At 56.8% G+C, this 15,421-nt stretch overlaps 6 protein-coding genes across 6 annotated transcripts; 2 read left to right on the top strand and 4 right to left on the bottom strand.

Moving 5' to 3' along the window:
• The first annotated feature begins 1 nt into the window (after position 1).
• Positions 2–3,468, top strand: B0H18DRAFT_985975 (uncharacterized protein). The gene is made up of 9 exons (XM_048044762.1): positions 2–409; positions 497–841; positions 893–939; positions 993–1,078; positions 1,117–1,576; positions 1,604–2,260; positions 2,315–2,444; positions 2,493–3,046; positions 3,104–3,468. The coding sequence occupies exons 1-9, from the start codon at positions 196–198 to the stop codon at positions 3,257–3,259; spliced, it is 2,649 nt and encodes an 882-aa protein (XP_047897347.1). The 5' UTR covers positions 2–195; the 3' UTR covers positions 3,260–3,468.
• Positions 3,354–4,206, bottom strand: B0H18DRAFT_1135084 (uncharacterized protein; the record flags this gene model as incomplete). Its single annotated transcript, XM_048035585.1, has 5 exons — positions 3,354–3,583; positions 3,633–3,697; positions 3,755–3,831; positions 3,897–4,031; positions 4,092–4,206. 5 exons carry the CDS (start codon positions 4,204–4,206, stop codon positions 3,514–3,516), a joined length of 462 nt encoding a protein of 153 aa, XP_047897346.1. The 3' UTR covers positions 3,354–3,513.
• B0H18DRAFT_27656 (uncharacterized protein) lies at positions 4,026–5,121 on the bottom strand. Its single transcript, XM_048037381.1, has 4 exons — positions 5,082–5,121; positions 4,738–4,996; positions 4,092–4,671; positions 4,026–4,031 (listed from the first exon to the last, which is right to left on the bottom strand). The coding sequence occupies exons 2-3, from the start codon at positions 4,877–4,879 to the stop codon at positions 4,187–4,189; spliced, it is 627 nt and encodes a 208-aa protein (XP_047897345.1). The 5' UTR covers positions 4,880–4,996; positions 5,082–5,121; the 3' UTR covers positions 4,026–4,031; positions 4,092–4,186.
• An 835-nt stretch (positions 5,122–5,956) lies between these two features.
• On the top strand, positions 5,957–9,086 carry B0H18DRAFT_27629 (Sec34-like family-domain-containing protein). The gene is made up of 10 exons (XM_048037380.1): positions 5,957–5,996; positions 6,045–6,442; positions 6,497–6,667; positions 6,717–7,094; positions 7,142–7,233; positions 7,292–7,668; positions 7,727–7,878; positions 7,933–8,152; positions 8,213–8,322; positions 8,380–9,086. The coding sequence occupies exons 2-10, from the start codon at positions 6,176–6,178 to the stop codon at positions 8,869–8,871; spliced, it is 2,259 nt and encodes a 752-aa protein (XP_047897344.1). The 5' UTR covers positions 5,957–5,996; positions 6,045–6,175; the 3' UTR covers positions 8,872–9,086.
• Positions 9,087–9,344: 258 nt separating this feature from the next.
• On the bottom strand, positions 9,345–11,714 carry B0H18DRAFT_985965 (sugar phosphate isomerase/epimerase). The gene is made up of 2 exons (XM_048044761.1): positions 11,199–11,714; positions 9,345–10,917 (listed from the first exon to the last, which is right to left on the bottom strand). The coding sequence occupies exons 1-2, from the start codon at positions 11,221–11,223 to the stop codon at positions 9,770–9,772; spliced, it is 1,173 nt and encodes a 390-aa protein (XP_047897343.1). The 5' UTR covers positions 11,224–11,714; the 3' UTR covers positions 9,345–9,769.
• Positions 11,715–11,957: 243 nt separating this feature from the next.
• B0H18DRAFT_27489 (uncharacterized protein) lies at positions 11,958–14,443 on the bottom strand. Its single transcript, XM_048037378.1, has 7 exons — positions 14,381–14,443; positions 14,134–14,299; positions 13,959–14,078; positions 13,571–13,664; positions 12,306–12,393; positions 12,015–12,245; positions 11,958–11,964 (listed from the first exon to the last, which is right to left on the bottom strand). Exons 2-6 carry the CDS (start codon positions 14,158–14,160, stop codon positions 12,098–12,100), a joined length of 477 nt encoding a protein of 158 aa, XP_047897342.1. The 5' UTR covers positions 14,161–14,299; positions 14,381–14,443; the 3' UTR covers positions 11,958–11,964; positions 12,015–12,097.
• Between the last annotated feature and the right edge of the window lie 978 nt (positions 14,444–15,421).

Here is a 15,421-nt window from a genome sequence, read left to right as displayed (position 1 = left end):
ATCGCGGGCGTCTATTTGTCACTGGAGCCCCGACCACCGCGAGTCAGTGCGAAGTCTTTCAGATCCATTTCATCCGGAAACCGTCGCTCCTTTCTGCATTCTTGAAGCTAGAGGCTGTATTCTTGTCACTTGTATTCGTTTTTCTGTGCTCTATCAATCAACTATCAATCGTCAAATCTTGTGTATCCATAATCTATGGCTAGAGGCAACCATCGTGGACGAGGAGGAGGCTCGAGGGGTTCCCCACATGGACAGTCATCTTCTGATAGAGGCGGTCGTGGAGGAGGAAGGGGCAGAGGACGTGGGCGGGGACGAGGTGATGCGCCCAACTTCGGCGGTGGTGGTGGAGGCAGAGGCGGTGCGGCCTACGCGGATGACCTCGATTTCCCTGTGCAGATGTGGCCAGACCGTATGTGTCGCCTTTCTCGAAGTGCAGTTGTGCACCTCGTATTTTCGTAGAGCTGATCAAGAGGGCATAATGCCGATTTATTGATAGATTTGACATACAATGGAACTGTGAGAGGTCGGGGACGAGGACGAGGATCCTATCCTGGCTCAGGCCACGACAGCCCCGCTGCTAGGGGCACAGACAGACCTCGTGGCAGGAACTCATTCAGAGGCCGCGGGCGAGGCGAATCCCACGACACATATAATACCCATGGGCGTGGACGCCCCAGCAGAGGCCAACTCGATTCTAAACTACGGGCGGGCGTACCATTGTCGAGCTTATTGAATGAGGATAGGCCTCTGCTCAAACCCATCGTATTCGTGCGCTCCGTCCATACGGCTACGCTCTTCCAAGAAGAGGAAGAGATCTTGCAGCCCATCGTGGAGGCTGTAGGTCAGTAATTTCTGCCGTGCTTGTAGATTGTTCGCTAACCAGCACTGACAGCTGATGACGAGAAGAGCCATGTACCAACTGCAGATCAAGTGTCGCGGGTATTCAGCAGAGGACAGCCCGAAATTGACGACAACGCATCCGGAATGAAAAGCATCTAGAAGAGATAGACTTTGCCGACGTAGGCAAACTTCAAGCAGAGGTTGATGCAATCGCATCTACGATGTCCATCGAAGAATCGTGCGCTACACCCTCCATCCAGGCGAAGACGAGCGAAGAGACTTTCGCTGGCTTTTCGTCGACACTACTCCTACACCAGTGGCAGCTCGACCCCATCATACAGCGATGACCGATCGGATCGAGGGTGCGCTCGGAGAGGACGAAGAGATCATCGTATATGTCGCCCCCCACCCCCGCTTGAGTCGGGCGACAACGCCGGCTCCTGTGGCGGAGACGGTAGAGACCATTACGATGACCTCTATCCTCACCGGGCGCCAGCTCACCAAGAGCCATGAAACCCATACATCAGCATCCACCCCACTCCCCAGTGTCCCAGAGGGCACAATACCACCGGAGGTGCCGTCTGCCTCCCAGAATGTGCAGGAAGTTGCCGAGGCGACACCGACAACACCGCAACCTACCGAACTTCCCAGCGTTCCCTCACCCCCACCCTTCGAAGCCATCTCCTTTTCGTTCGAGAGCTCCAGCCGGAAGAAGCAGACACGGAAATTGTTCCCCGTGGGTGGTCCCCGTTCCCTTCTCCAGCGCTCGAAGAAGGCGCGGCGGCGCACGCCCAGGCGCTTCGGCGCGTTCGGCGCGCTCGCGTCGGAGGCGCAGGCGCAGCGCGAGGGCAGGGAGCGCGACCCGCGCGAGTCGGAGCAGCGCCGCGGCGATTCGGACGTCAACTTTGGCGATACGAGCGACGAGGACATCGAGCAAGTGTCGAATGGCATCGGGGCGATGGAGCTGGACGCGGAGATCTCGGTGGACGCGATGAAGAGCTTTGTGCAGAGTATGAATGCGGAGGGGTCGAGGCATATTACGATGGACGACATTGCAGATGGGGAGCGCATGCGCGCAGAAGACGAGCAGGGAGCGACGCCGACGAGTTCAAGAGGGAGTGACGGCGAGAGCGAGGAAGACGATGCTCAACACAAGGATGAGGAACTGGAAGGAGCACTCGCCGCCGAGGAGCGCGCGCTGATTGGCGAGGAGAGTGAGGAGGAAGACGAGGATGAGTCATCCGACGAGGAAGATACACCAAGGGCTGGGTTCCGAGCAAGACTAGCGAGGATGCGCGCGAGAGACAATGGTCGGGGCAAGGGCAAGGGCAAAGCTCGACAAGTGGACGACTCCAGCGACGAAGACATGGACAACGTGGCATTGGCCGATGAGGACGAGGCCTTCATCGCTGAAATACAGGCGCGCTATACTTTACTTTTAGCCAGGACTTTACTTACCGAAGAGTGTTTGCAGGAGATGCTGGATGCCAACGTCCATATACTATCTAACAGAGACAAGAAGGGAAAGAAGAACTCGTTCCGAGCGATCGAAGACGACATTGTTAGTGATGACGACGAGTCTGCTGCGATGATGACCCCAGCCGGTATGCGGCATTCGCCTTTAGACGAACGAAGCGCTGACCTCTCCCTAGCCCGAAGAAAGGACAAGCACGTTCCTCCAGAATTGAAAGACCAGTGGGAGAAAGACCGGCAGAAGAAAGCCGAGAACAAGCGCAAACGCAAGGAAGATATGATCGCAGTCGCCGCCGACCCGCTCGCGGTGCACAAGGGTGGCAAGAAGGGCAGAAAGGCGATGCTCGCCGCCGCCCGGCTCGAGCAACACATGGAGGTGGAGAACCGCATCGTCGACTTTGTGTCGCTCGAGGCGCAGATACGGCGGTTCATCGAAGACATTGGCGACAAGAGCACAATGGCGCTCCCGCCTTGTGACAAGGAGACGCGGAAGAAGATACACGAGCTCGCGGACGCGTTCAACCTGAAGAGCCAGAGTAAAGGCACAGGGCGGGGTCGGTACACGACGCTCATCAAGACGTCGAGAAGTGGAGTTCGGATCAACGAGAAGAAGATCGGGCGGATTACGAAGACGAACAAGGACAGCACCTGGGGCGCGCCCTGGCAGGGCAAGGGCAAGGGCAAAGCGGGACAGTCACTCGCGAAGCATCGTGAAGGAGAGGAGGTTGGCAAGGTGTGTAGATTGTTTGGCTTTGAGAGGCATCGACCCTGATTCTCGTCTGCTTCACAGGCTGCACCCAAGATCGGCGAGTCGAACGTAGGCTTCCGCATGCTTGCGGCGATGGGCTGGGCAGAAGGAGAAAGAATTGGGCTGTCTGGTGGGTTGGATGCACCACTGACGGCGAAGATGAAGAAGACGAAGCTGGGTCTTGGTGCAACGATGTAAAACGACTTCGCGTAAGTTATGTACTAGATGTTGCCGCCGTACATGTAGTGAATGCAGATTCGATGAGTGGATACACTTATTGGAGGTTTGGTATGCGGTGGATATGTTGCTCCTGACTTTCATAGTCATGACAAGGACTGCCTTCGACTTATCACACTAGCAAATTTGTTTCATCCCAAATCCAAATGTATTCCGAGCGGGTGTCAAACACAAAAAAGGTGTAACAGATGAAGGCAACAAACCACCGCAGACGTTTACGCAACACCTTGTGATGTCTTTCCAGCGTTGTCGGTGTCGGTGGCAATGTTGGTTGTCAGCTTCGTCCTGTGAGGCTGTCAGACCATGTCAGGCGTGCATCGACGTATGTACGTACTGCTCGTCCGCAAGTTGGCTCTCCAAATCTGACGTATCATCGCCTGTAGCTTGCGCCTGTGCGATCTGAGAAGGGAAGGTTAGGGACACTGAGACACGGAAATTCAGGTGGCGCCACAGTACCTTGATGTTCAGGACCTGCACCTCGCCGGTGAGCTTCAGCACCTTGTTCTTGATCTTGCCGACCTGGAGAGCGTCGGCTGATGAAATTGTAGAGGTCAGCGTCGACACTAGCATGATACGTGCACCCAGCAAGAGCCCTTACCTGCGTCGCCGGAGGCAGCATCGATCTGAGGGTTGAAGTCATCCGTCTCCGCACTCTCCGCTGCCTTGCGCATGGTGGTCATCGTCGAAACGGTGGCAGCATCGACAGTGGAAAGGTCAATGCCGGCGAAGGGATCTGCGGGACGTGTATGTGAGCATACCAGCGAGAGCAGAGCGCATTTCAACGTATACGTACCGACGAAAACAGCGTTGGCCTGTGCCTCAGCATCTCCACCGGTACCGTCAGAGATCTGGAAGTCGGCGTAGCTGCGTAGGAGACGAATGAGCACGTTATGCTGTGGGTCCAGCATGAGACTCACGCCTGCTCCGTGAAAGACCCTGCAACGAAGGCGGTCCCACCCGCAGTGCTAGCGGCGGATGCGGTGGAATTCGCTGCACTACTAGCGGCAGTTGCGGTGGAATCCGCTGCACTGTCCGTGGCACTGGCACTGGCCTTGGCAGCTTTGGCACTGGCTTTAGCAGCTTTGGCACTGGCCTTGGCTGCCTTGCCACTGGCACTGGCACTGGCCTGACCACTAGCACCGGCACCGGCAGCATTGTGCCGAACGTACACGAGGCCACCATCGCTGGGGACCGGCGCCGCCTGGACGCCAACAAATACCACGGCGGAAGCAATGAGGGCGAGGAATGAAAGGCGAGCCATTGTTGCGATCTACGGCGGAAGAAGGGCGAGGAGCCGGGGGCTGGGTACAAGCGAGCCTGCGGAGGCGTGAAGGACAGACTAGCTGCTCGGAATAGCTGAGAAGAAAGGAGTCCTCAAGACTGGAATGAGCGGAAAGGCGGGAATGGGGAAGGGCAGTTGGTCCCGTCGCTTTACATACCTTTCGCTCTAGCTTGGCGGACCCCGGCGCGACTGCCACGATGTGCCTTGGCTGGACCTGCGGCTCGTCCGGGCCTCGGGTCAGAATGCCAGGCCAGGGCCAGCCAGCGGCACCGGTAGGAACAGCGTGGTCGTCGACCCATGCGTCGGGATAAAGTAAGGAGATTGATTGGGATCAGCCCCGGCAGGAAGCTTGATTCCAGTTGATTCCTCGTGCATGGCGACCCGGTGACCTTGGCGTAAGTATCCTGGCCCGGCGCCTGGGCGTAACAGATGGTCGGGACGAGAGAAAGTCAATGTCATGGCAACGTAACGAATTCGGACAGTATAAGTGAGTATACTTACGTACGAGCTGACCCAAAGCTGGCCGGAATCATTGGGACCACAACACGCGAGACGAGAATCGGACGTGCTGACCGAAGATCGGGGTGAGTCCGACGGAGTCCCCGATTGCTTCAATCAGGCCTTCAGGCCTGTCGATAAGACAGCCCCATTGTAGCTATTGCTGGTCGCCGTTCCGAGTCAGCGGAAGAACATACGTTTATAGAGTTAGGAGAACAGTGTCCTGAGTAAAGACCCACATTGGCAGGATGCCAACAACGTGCTGACACTGAGAGACTCAATCTACACCAGTTCGGCACGAAGACGATTTCAGTTGACGAGTATGCAGTAGTGCGTCGGGATTTCTCGCAAACCACGCAACAAGCGAGTCCTCATCAATCGCACGAAGATCTGAGCGCAGTAACACAGAAGGTGGCAACATGTAATTGAGAATTCAAGACGGGATGCAACAGCCTGAGAGTACAAGACAAGCTCGAGAAGAGCCACACTTGACCCGGATATGGAAACGCTCAGTAACCTCGTGGTCGTGCCGAATCGGGGAGCCGATTGTGGCGCGTCACAGCGAGTGCTAGGAGGGTGCTCCGTGCTCTATATTCAAGTTGTGGCTTACCGCTAACCGTCTAAGTTCTTCTGAACGCAGAAGTCCGAGAAGAAACTCACCTCCACAACTCCCCTACTGGCTCAACGTTGTGCGAAAAGCGCTGCTCCTACGGTCGCTGTAGCCTGTGTGCCTATAGGTTCACAACCAAATGGCCTCGACATCCACCAAACGTCCGGGCGCACCTGGGTCTCTAACACCTCATGCAAAACCAATCATAGCGTGGAGGAATGGGAAGCGAAATGTCCCCTAGGAGAAGCTGAAATGAGAGCGTTAACCTCGTCAAGGCAGCTACCGAGAGAGCTGCTCTGCCTCTGAAGGTACATTCTTCCATCATTCTGTGCCTATTATGTCTCAATGACCACAAGTCAAGTTTGCAGTAGACGAACCAGGCTCGTCCTCGCGACCTTCAACGCCCGTGCTACGCAACAGACTCGGCGTGGGTTCGCGCCCGGCACACCCACTTCCGCATTCCTGCCGCGTAGCGCGACCGCCGCCCATGCATTGCATCCAAAGCAACCAATTCAGACGCCACAGCAGTTCTATGACTGGTTCGCGCTCATCGACCGCTCGGTCGCTCATAGCCAGGAGGCGCACTACCGCGCACACTGGAGAGCGTGTCGGAGCATCTAGAGACGTGCGATCGGCTGACAGAACGCATCGACGAATCGACTCTGCGGTGGATGGAATGCTGAACGAGTGGCGGATGGTCGAGGAGGGTGGTAAGAGCCTCAAAGGAGCTTGTGAACAGCTGTTGGAAGAGCGCGTGCGTACTACCTCTCCTGAACTATTCGCGTGTATCACTGATTCGCAACGTTAGGATCACCTACTCAGCATAACCGACGCCATCGACGAGAGACTGGGCTACTTCCAGGAGCTCGAACATGCTACCCGCATGCTTAACTCTCCTGGCGACTCCCTAGTCCTCCAGACGGAGTTCCTCTACATGGTCGAGCGAGTGGACGTCTGCATCGAATACCTCAAGACGCACGTAAGCATCGTCAATGTCTCCTTTGCCTCAATACCTGACATTGCAGCAGCGACATTATCGGGAAGCCGAGATATATCTGCTCCGTTTCCAGCAATGCATGACCAGAGCGATGACGCTCATCAAGATGTTCTTCGTGGGCTCGCTCAAAGCGCTCACCGTCGACGTCACAAAACGCATGTCCGAGAAGGACGTCTCGACGACGGCGCAGATGCACCTCCTGTACACGCGGTTCTACACCGTCTCAGCGCAATTAGCACCTCTGCTTGCGGAGTTGGAGCGGCGCGCTGCTGCACACCCTGACGAGCTCTCGTCGCTGCTGTCGGAGTGTCACGCCGCGTACTTTGCTGCTCGGAAAGGTCTGCTTGTAAGTCGGCTCCTGGAGGAGATCAAGGGCTTGGACCCGACGAGGACTGAGCTTGTAGAGCTGGTACGTGTTCACCCTTGAGCCTAAATCACGCCGTTGACGGTTTGCAGACGAGGTCGGGATGCAGCTATCTGAAGCAACTCTGCACGGACGAGTTCAATCTATTCCGCGCGTTCTTCAACTCAGGCGAAGACCAACTCTAGTCCGTGTTCTGCGCGGCGCTCATTCTTCCTCGGTGTTCGCTGACTCCTCCATCGCAGCTCCTATCTGGAGAGTCTCTGCGACTACCTCTACGACGACCTGCGCCCCCGCATCCTGCACGAACCCCGCCTCACCGCGCTCTGCGAAGTCTGCACTGTCCTTCAAGCACTCATGGTGCTCGATGTCCCGGCGTTTGACGACGACGACGACGACGAAGACGAAAACTACGTTGACGAACTGAACCTCGACCTGGGCACGGTCGGGCGTCGTCCAGGAAAGCGAGGGCTGCGGGCGCTACACATAGGCCACTTGCTGGAGATGGTCCTGCAGGACGCACAGACGAGGCTGTTCTTCAAGGCGCAGTCGGTCATACAGAGTGATATCCGCTATTATGTGCCGAAGGCGGAGGATCTGGACTACCCGCAGAGGCTCTTGGGTGAGTGGATCATCGTGGTCTACGTGTCAAGGCGGGGTGTGCTGACGTGAAGCGGTAGCTGCTCGGAAGCCGGTGACGGGATTCGAGATCAAGGAGAAGGAGAGCGTGAGCCAGCTCTTCCAGCTCAAGTCGCTCGATAGGCAAGACATGTGGTACCCGACGTTGCGCAGGACCGTCTGGGTGCTCTCTCAGCTGCACGACTTTGTGAAGGTAACTCGGGTACACTAGTTTGTGGTGCGGCCTGTTCACGCGTTTGACTTTCAGGCAGCGATCTTTGATGACATTGCGCGCGAGGCTGTCAACCTCTGTCGGCAGTCGCTCGTGAGTGCAGCGGAGACGCTCAAGTCGAAGGCCCCGCCTCAGTCGACGCTCGATGGGCAGCTGTTCCTCGTACGGCACCTCCTTATCCTCAAGGAGATGACGCAGAATCTGGATCTTGAGAACAAGAACCCAGACAGAGGGATTGATCTCTCAGGGGTGACCGGTACGATTGTGTTCTTATGTTTGAAGCCGCACCAGGTGACACAATTCTGCACCGTGGTAGACACGCTGGCGTCCATGTTGGGAAAGACGACTTCACTACTACCATTGCCCAATTCACTGTTCGCATCCTTGGGCATGCCAAGCGACGAGAGCATGAACGATGTCAGACGTGTACGTCTCTCGTGACCTCCTGGTGCTGACGTAGGGTGCTGATTGTAACCATCGCAGGCCCTCGACTCAGAACTCAAGATCGCCTGCGAAGCCGTCATCGCGTCCTGCGCTAACCCCGTCTCCGCACCCCTCCGTTCCTGGACGGACCGCGCTCACGCACACCGTCTCCCCGCCAGACCACTCGGAACCTCCTCCGTCGCCGGTGTGCCCGCGCCCAGCACGCAGCCAATCCAAAGCCTCCCATGGGCGACACCCACCGCTATCAACGCGCTCTTCACAACCTTCAACGGTGCGTGCGCGACGGAGCTGCGTGCGGCCGTAGGACGGCTGCGGCTGTACCTCGAAGACGAACGGACGGTGAGCGTGCTGCTCGGGCATGTGCAGGACCGGATCGTGGATGACTGGGCGGAGTGGCGGGCGCTCGTGCGTGATGTGTATCCCATTGGCTCGGGCGCTGAGGTGGATGTGGGGACGGAGGATTTGGTGAGGGCGATGGTGAGGGGCGCTTGTGACGAGCATTCGGGGCCTTCTGCTGGGCCGTCTTCGTAGTGGCGCAGTGCTGTTTGAAGCTGGGCAGGCAACCAAAAATCCCATCTTGCCTTGACATGCATGCGAGGTACTGTCCGACATACACCTCCGTCTGCTACTGAGAAGAGTTCATGAAGGCGTCGCCGCCACAGTCATTTATGCTATTCTGAGGTCGAGGTGCTCGTTCGTATCTTCCTCTACCTGCAATCAAGTGCTCAGTTGACGTCCAATTTCGTGTTTGAGCAATCGGCAGGAGGGGTCCAACTCCAACTAAGTCTCTATGTGTTGTCTATTCAATGATCGACCAAACGAACCGTCGGTTCCCCATATGCGTGAGCACCCGCTGAGATCATTCTGTACTAGTACATCATTGACTCGGAGACGGCGCGAGCTTCAAGTTCTACGGTACGATATAAGTACAGCTTGCAGTTGACTGTGGGGAACACATGTAATGAGCTGGCCGTACTTACATGCGGAAGTCCGTAAGTACTCACACCGATTCTAGCAGAACTTGGACGCCGATGGGCAGTGGAATGCAGAAATTCAAGCAAAAATCAAGAATTATGGGCCAGTTGCAGGTCGTCCTTACCGTCGCCCGGCGGCGTTGATCCGTAGACGTGTCCCATCACTGCGAGCGAAGAAACACGTAAGTTGTGTGCAACCTATGATGATGCATACTCAGGCTGACCTCGACGACGCGAACCTGCACTTATCACGTATTGCTAGAGTACTGTCTACATAGGGCTCGGCCCTCGCGGACAATGAAGGGACTCGACACAAAAAACCCTATGATGAGGCAGCTCACCGGCACATCTTGCAGAGCTACAATCATCGGTATGCCTCCGTAAATAGTCAAAACCATCCCGCGAGCCGTTGATTACAACGTAATAAGTATCATCCGGAAAGCAATGAAAAGTCTTCACTCGATCCCCAGTATCTTCTTCAGACCATCAGGACCCACCCCGCTCCCAGCAAAATCATCGAATGTCCCATCCGACACCCGTATAATATGATTCTTGATGAACGCCGCGCCCTCCTTCGCGCAGTCCTCCGGGTGCTTGAAGGCACACTCCGTCTCCAACACCGCCCATCCCTGGTACCCGTACTTCGCCAGGCGCGTGAAGATGCCCTTGAAGTCCACCTGGCCGTCGCCTAGCGCCCTGAAGTGGCCCGCGCGGTCCACCCAGTCCGTGTACCCGCCATACACGCCCTGCCGCCCGTCCGGCACGAACTCCGCGTCCTTCACGTGCACGACCTTGATGCGCTCGTGGTAGATGTCGATGAAAGCGAGGTAGTCGAGCTGCTGCAGCAGAAAGTGCGATGGGTCGTAGAGGATGCTCGCGCGCGGGTGGTTGTTGACGTGCGATAGGAACCGCTCAAACGTCACGCCGTCGTGCAGGTCCTCGCCCGGATGGATCTCGTAGCACACGTCTACGCCCGCCTCGTCGAACGCGTCGAGGATCGGGAGCCATCGCTTGCCCAGCTCTGCGAACGCAGTGTCGACCAGCCCCGCGGGACGCTGAGGCCAGGGATAGAAGTACGGCCACGCCAGTGCGCCCGAGAACGTCGCGTGCGCCTTCAGCCCGAGCCTCTTCGACGCCTTGGCCGAGTCGAAGAGGACCCTCCGTGCCCACTGTTCACGCGCGGCGGAGTCACCGCGGAACTGCGGGGGCGCGAACCCGTCGAAAAGGACATCGTACGCGGGGTGCACGGCGATGAGCTGCCCTGCAAAATGGGTCGAAAGCTCGGAGATCTCGACGCCGTGTTTCGCAACGGTCGCTTTGAGCGCATCGCAGTACGCCTGGTCCTCCGCCGCGCGGTGGATGTCGACAAGTCGCGCGTCGACGGGGACTTGCAGCGCTTTGATACCGAGGGAGGCCGCCCAGGCGGCGAGGCCCTCGAGGGTGTTGTATGGAGGGGTGTCGCTGAGATATTGGATGAGGTGGATCGACGGGCCCTTGATCGTGGTCAGCTTGGCCATGGCGTTCGTGGTCGTGAGTTGTGGCTCAGCGTCATGCTGAGTCGAGTTAAGGCACCCCGGTGAAACAGTCGAGTTCGCTGGTGCAGCTTCGGAAAGCACTGACGTCAGTAGGAGTATTCTCGGAAGTAGGAACTGTGACGATGAGGGCAACTTCCACGACAGATCAGAATGGACGTCCCCTCAGAATATCATTCGATGAGACTTCGAAATGACGACAGGGAGCGTGGCTACGTGAACCGGCAGAGCCTGCCTGACGCTGAGTACGAAGTGTATCATCGATAGCCAATGTGGGTCCGATTGGGTGTTCAAACGTTCAAACGTCGTATAGAGCCATTATCAGCGAACTATCGCAAAAGGAGAAGCTCACCCAAAGCGAGCAATCCAGAGTTCATATCACGGTAGCTAGGGTAGTGCCCGGTCGAGCGGTGAGTAGCCTCGTGTTTGTTGCGTCATGGTGTACCGTGCCCGAGATCCAGTAGTGTCGCATTTGCGAGGCACGACTGCAATCCAAGATCTGCGTACAGCATGAATGCAACATGTTGAGTTGACCCTGTACACATTGGTCTCGTTTTTGATCAATTTGCTGCTCCTCCGTATTGCCTCCGTTACACGCGCCTCAGAGCCTGAGCGCGTTACAGTGTGACTTGAAAATTCTGGTTTGAAAGGCAACGGCTTCGTATCTGACCATAGTATAGCCTGTCGAGTAAGCGAACATCGAACATAAGCGTCTTAGACAGTCATGGGTAAGCATACTGTCCGTCGTTCTGCACTTTGTACAATAACCGTCCTTGTCGGTTTTCGGTGCCAATTGTTCCCCGCATCGGCTACGATAGCGCGGAATGATCTTGGAATGATCGACCACGGGCTCCAAATCATCGGCATCGGTACCTCTCGGTTAGTGTGCACGTACAGTTCCCGAAATGTCGATTCCGACATACCAGATCATCGGGCCGAGCGTCGAGGCGGTAGTTTTTCGCGGACATAGCGGCTGCGTCGGGATTTAAGCGCGGATCTTTTCGCGTTGGCCCAGAATAGCGCTAGCTACACATAGTAGCCTTTAGGGGAGTTCCTTGCGGAGGACGTACTGGGCGCACCGGCGTGTAGGTAAGCCTTTCTCAGTATATCTACTGGCTCTGAGATCCATTCATCAGCCGGTTCAAACCGATACAATCCTTCGACGCACCTGACTTGCATCAGTGAGCAGACATCCCATGATGCATTGAGTACCGCAGAAGATGGTCAGACGATGTCATCCAATGGCCCATTTCAGCACCCATCTGAACGATGAATCGATGATGTCTGCTGCATGTGCAGCCCAACGAAGGCGCGAACCCCCTGTGGTGACGTACGGTGGAGCCAAGTATGCACGCTGCAGTCGCGCGGAACCGAAGCCTGTACCTTGTTTGCCTTTAGCCTCTCATGAATCAATGATAATACTCAGTACTGGTCCATTAACTTTAAGTGCAGTACACACTGGACGTTCAGATGACACGCCAATGTCGCGGCCGGATCTTGCGATCTTCTCCCGCGCACATACATCGTTGCGCAGCCTCCATCATTGTCTATGAGCTCTTCGTCAGGAGTTTATGTGGCAGAGGACGTTGGGTTCTGAAGTTCTGCCCCGTCGGTGTAGCGTTGGACCGTCGACAGGCCATGTGCAAGAGGATGTACTACAGTGAGTAGTGCCGGATACCAGCTGATCAGGTGAAGTGGCAGTGTGAGGACAGTGCGAGCGCTGAACCAGTTGAGAGCTGTAGAGCGCGAGCCTGTGGAAGACGACTGCACGGATTCCGTACGCCCCATGCACGAGCCCCTGAAGGAAAAGCGCAGAATGATGTGGAACATCAGCACTGAAAGAAGCTTTCACGGCGGCCATGGCCTGCTTCCGTCGTCAGCTGCGTACCTGCACAAGTAGGATCGTCTCTCGACAGCGTAGGCAACAACAGACCGTGTACACAGACCACGTCCCAAACGGGTCTTCACTGCCACCACGTCCGCGTTTACTTCCTCCGGGAGGGTAGGGCGGGAAGCGTCAATGACCTGCACATGCCCTGCTTCTTGAGTCTATCAGGCCAGGCGGCTTCCTGAAAGTGGGTTGGATATCCAAAAGAAGCGAACGTCATCGGACCGCGAGAACGAATCGAACACGATGACGGACCCGATGGGCGGATATCCCAGGGCAGAGGGAGTGATCATAGACTTGTCTGTAAAAGCGCCGCTAGTGCATGGCCCAGGATCGCGGTGCGCCGAGATCGTTCAGCACGGGCAGAACGACCCTCGTATGTGCTCTGTAAAAACCGCGACTCTGGAAACCATCGCGTCCATAGTGCGCTGCGAGGACTCCCTTGACGCAAGAGACCTGTACTTCGCAATGACGTCCAGGATGCGTTCGCACGAGATGACACAATGAAGTCTTTCTCGTGCCGTCATTGAGCTGCTCAATTCAAACGGCCAAGAGACATGGTGGCCCATGCGTCTGCCGTCGTGTGAAACGAGTTCCAGTCGTCCACGCAGGACACCTATCGTGGTGAACGCATGACAGAGTGAGATGTCATGAACGACAGAGATGAGCGCGGAGATTCTCACCATTGAACCTGCACACCAGCAACTCCGCGCGAGCGTGCCACCGAATAGGCCAGTGAGGGTAGAGATGAAAGCGCAAACGCGGATCCGGCAAGATCAGCGGTCACATACTCTCGGCGAAACCAAGATGAAATCATAATAGACTCGTCTACCTGCCTTTCACGGAGATCCGGGGCATCCAGATCGTAATAAGCCTTCTGCGTTTTCGATTACGTATACGCGCCATGAACGGGAGAACGAGCAAAATTGAGTTGGCACGAGCCCAAGGCGTCGCAGCGACTGCAGGGGTGCTGGCCCTTGCATGAGGTCGCAGGCGGGCTCGCCCCTGTCAATGTGCAGGCTTCTCGGGACCCTCGGGAGCCGTTGAAGGCCAGACACTGTGCACCGACTGTGCTAGCATACGAGGTCGTTGTGAGCAAGAGCATCCGAACGGTACGTTCGGACAGACGTACCGTCGCTACACGTACCCGTTACGTGTACGCACAGCGTTAGAACATTCGGAGAAGCGCGCCGTGATACATGTCTGTGAGAAGAGTGCCGTGATTTGGCTGTGGAAGGCTGACTCAAGGGAGAGTCCCAGCGCGTGATACGAGATCCGAGCAGGTGGCCACAGACGACGGCAATCCGCTGCGACGGGAGACTTTGTTTGCTGGGCAGACATAGACTTTGACAGTGCGGCAGCACACCGGCACTAGGGCGGATGACTGGCCGTAGCTTACCGGGGTGCGCATCCGACAATTATCCATCGGCCGTATATGGCATGAATTTAGACGTGGGGTTCTTGACTTCGACACCTCGAGGTTTCCCTCCGGATAGGAACGGAGGGATCCGCGCTACCTGAACAGGCAATTGAAAATAGGGTTTTAGGATGTTTGGCGAGCATGTCTTCTGGATGAACAATTTAGTACGCAGCGTGTCCGCAGACTGCGCTCAAGCGTGTCGCTCGAATAGGTTTATCGCTCGCACCGACGTGTACAGCCTCACGAATGTGTTGACGTGACTGTTGGACGCGTGACAGAATTCATCCCTGAGTGAATCAATTGCCCGACTATGAGTGCCGACACGATAAACCGACACATAGAAACTGACCGTTGCGCAGTATATTGCTCACCGGGATCGGAGTTGGGCAGTGTAGGTACAACCCGAGACTCGCCGTATGGATTACACACAGCGGCTCATTCCGTAAACCGACCACCAAGGGCCCGCCGCACCTCGAGGTGCACGTTCGACGAAGATGACTCACGCGCTGAATGTCTGGCATACAACGCCCATACGCGTTGCAAAGAATCACGTTCCTATGCAACGTTGGCCTACACGCACGGCAATTGCTCAGTACAGAATGAGTGGAGGAAGAGAAGACTGACGGTCGCACCGTTCTAGCGCAGCGTTGGGATCTAGGGACGCGAGGCGCGTGCGATCCGCCAGCAAGCCTTTAGGCAATCGGAAGACCAGCCCTGAAGCCGACGAGCCGGACATCAAGTAAGTTCATGCATACTCTCCTGAGACATGGCGCACCGGCGAGTCGCGGCGTGGCTTCGACCGCCACGGAACGTTGTTGTCAGCCCTGAGCAACGCTCTACCGACGACGACTGAATGGCGCGTGGGCGCAGTGGGGAGCCGTGGCGACGCACGATCGCGCCTGCCCACCCGCACCCGCCACACCTGGGTCGACGCTGATCATAGCAGCTCGCAGCGTGCGGAGATGACCCCACGGCCGCAATCGCGCGTGATCCGGGCCACTGATTGCATCGATCTGTCTGTCAGGTCAGCGGTTGAGTAAACAGACTCGCTTTGTTGTGGTGATACGATACGGCCTCGACGATCAGGGGACCGGCTGTGCAGAACGGACCCTCCTTCCGCGCCGGACCCCGCATTCTACTTCGACCGCACAACTTTGGGGACGTGAACAGGTGCGGGTTCTGGTCCGGGGCGCTGGGTGCACCGCGGCCGACGCGCCTGTGCGCGCCCCGCACTGGGCGCAGAACACGGGGAGGCGTCTAGGTCGTA

The sequence above is a fragment of the Fomitopsis serialis genome, assembly GCF_022376445.1.
Source record: "Fomitopsis serialis strain Sig1Antser10 chromosome Unknown B0H18scaffold_10, whole genome shotgun sequence".
NCBI lineage: Eukaryota > Fungi > Basidiomycota > Agaricomycetes > Polyporales > Fomitopsidaceae > Fomitopsis > Fomitopsis serialis.
Note: the sequence above shows the minus strand (reverse complement) of the source record. Positions and strands in the feature narration are given on the sequence as shown.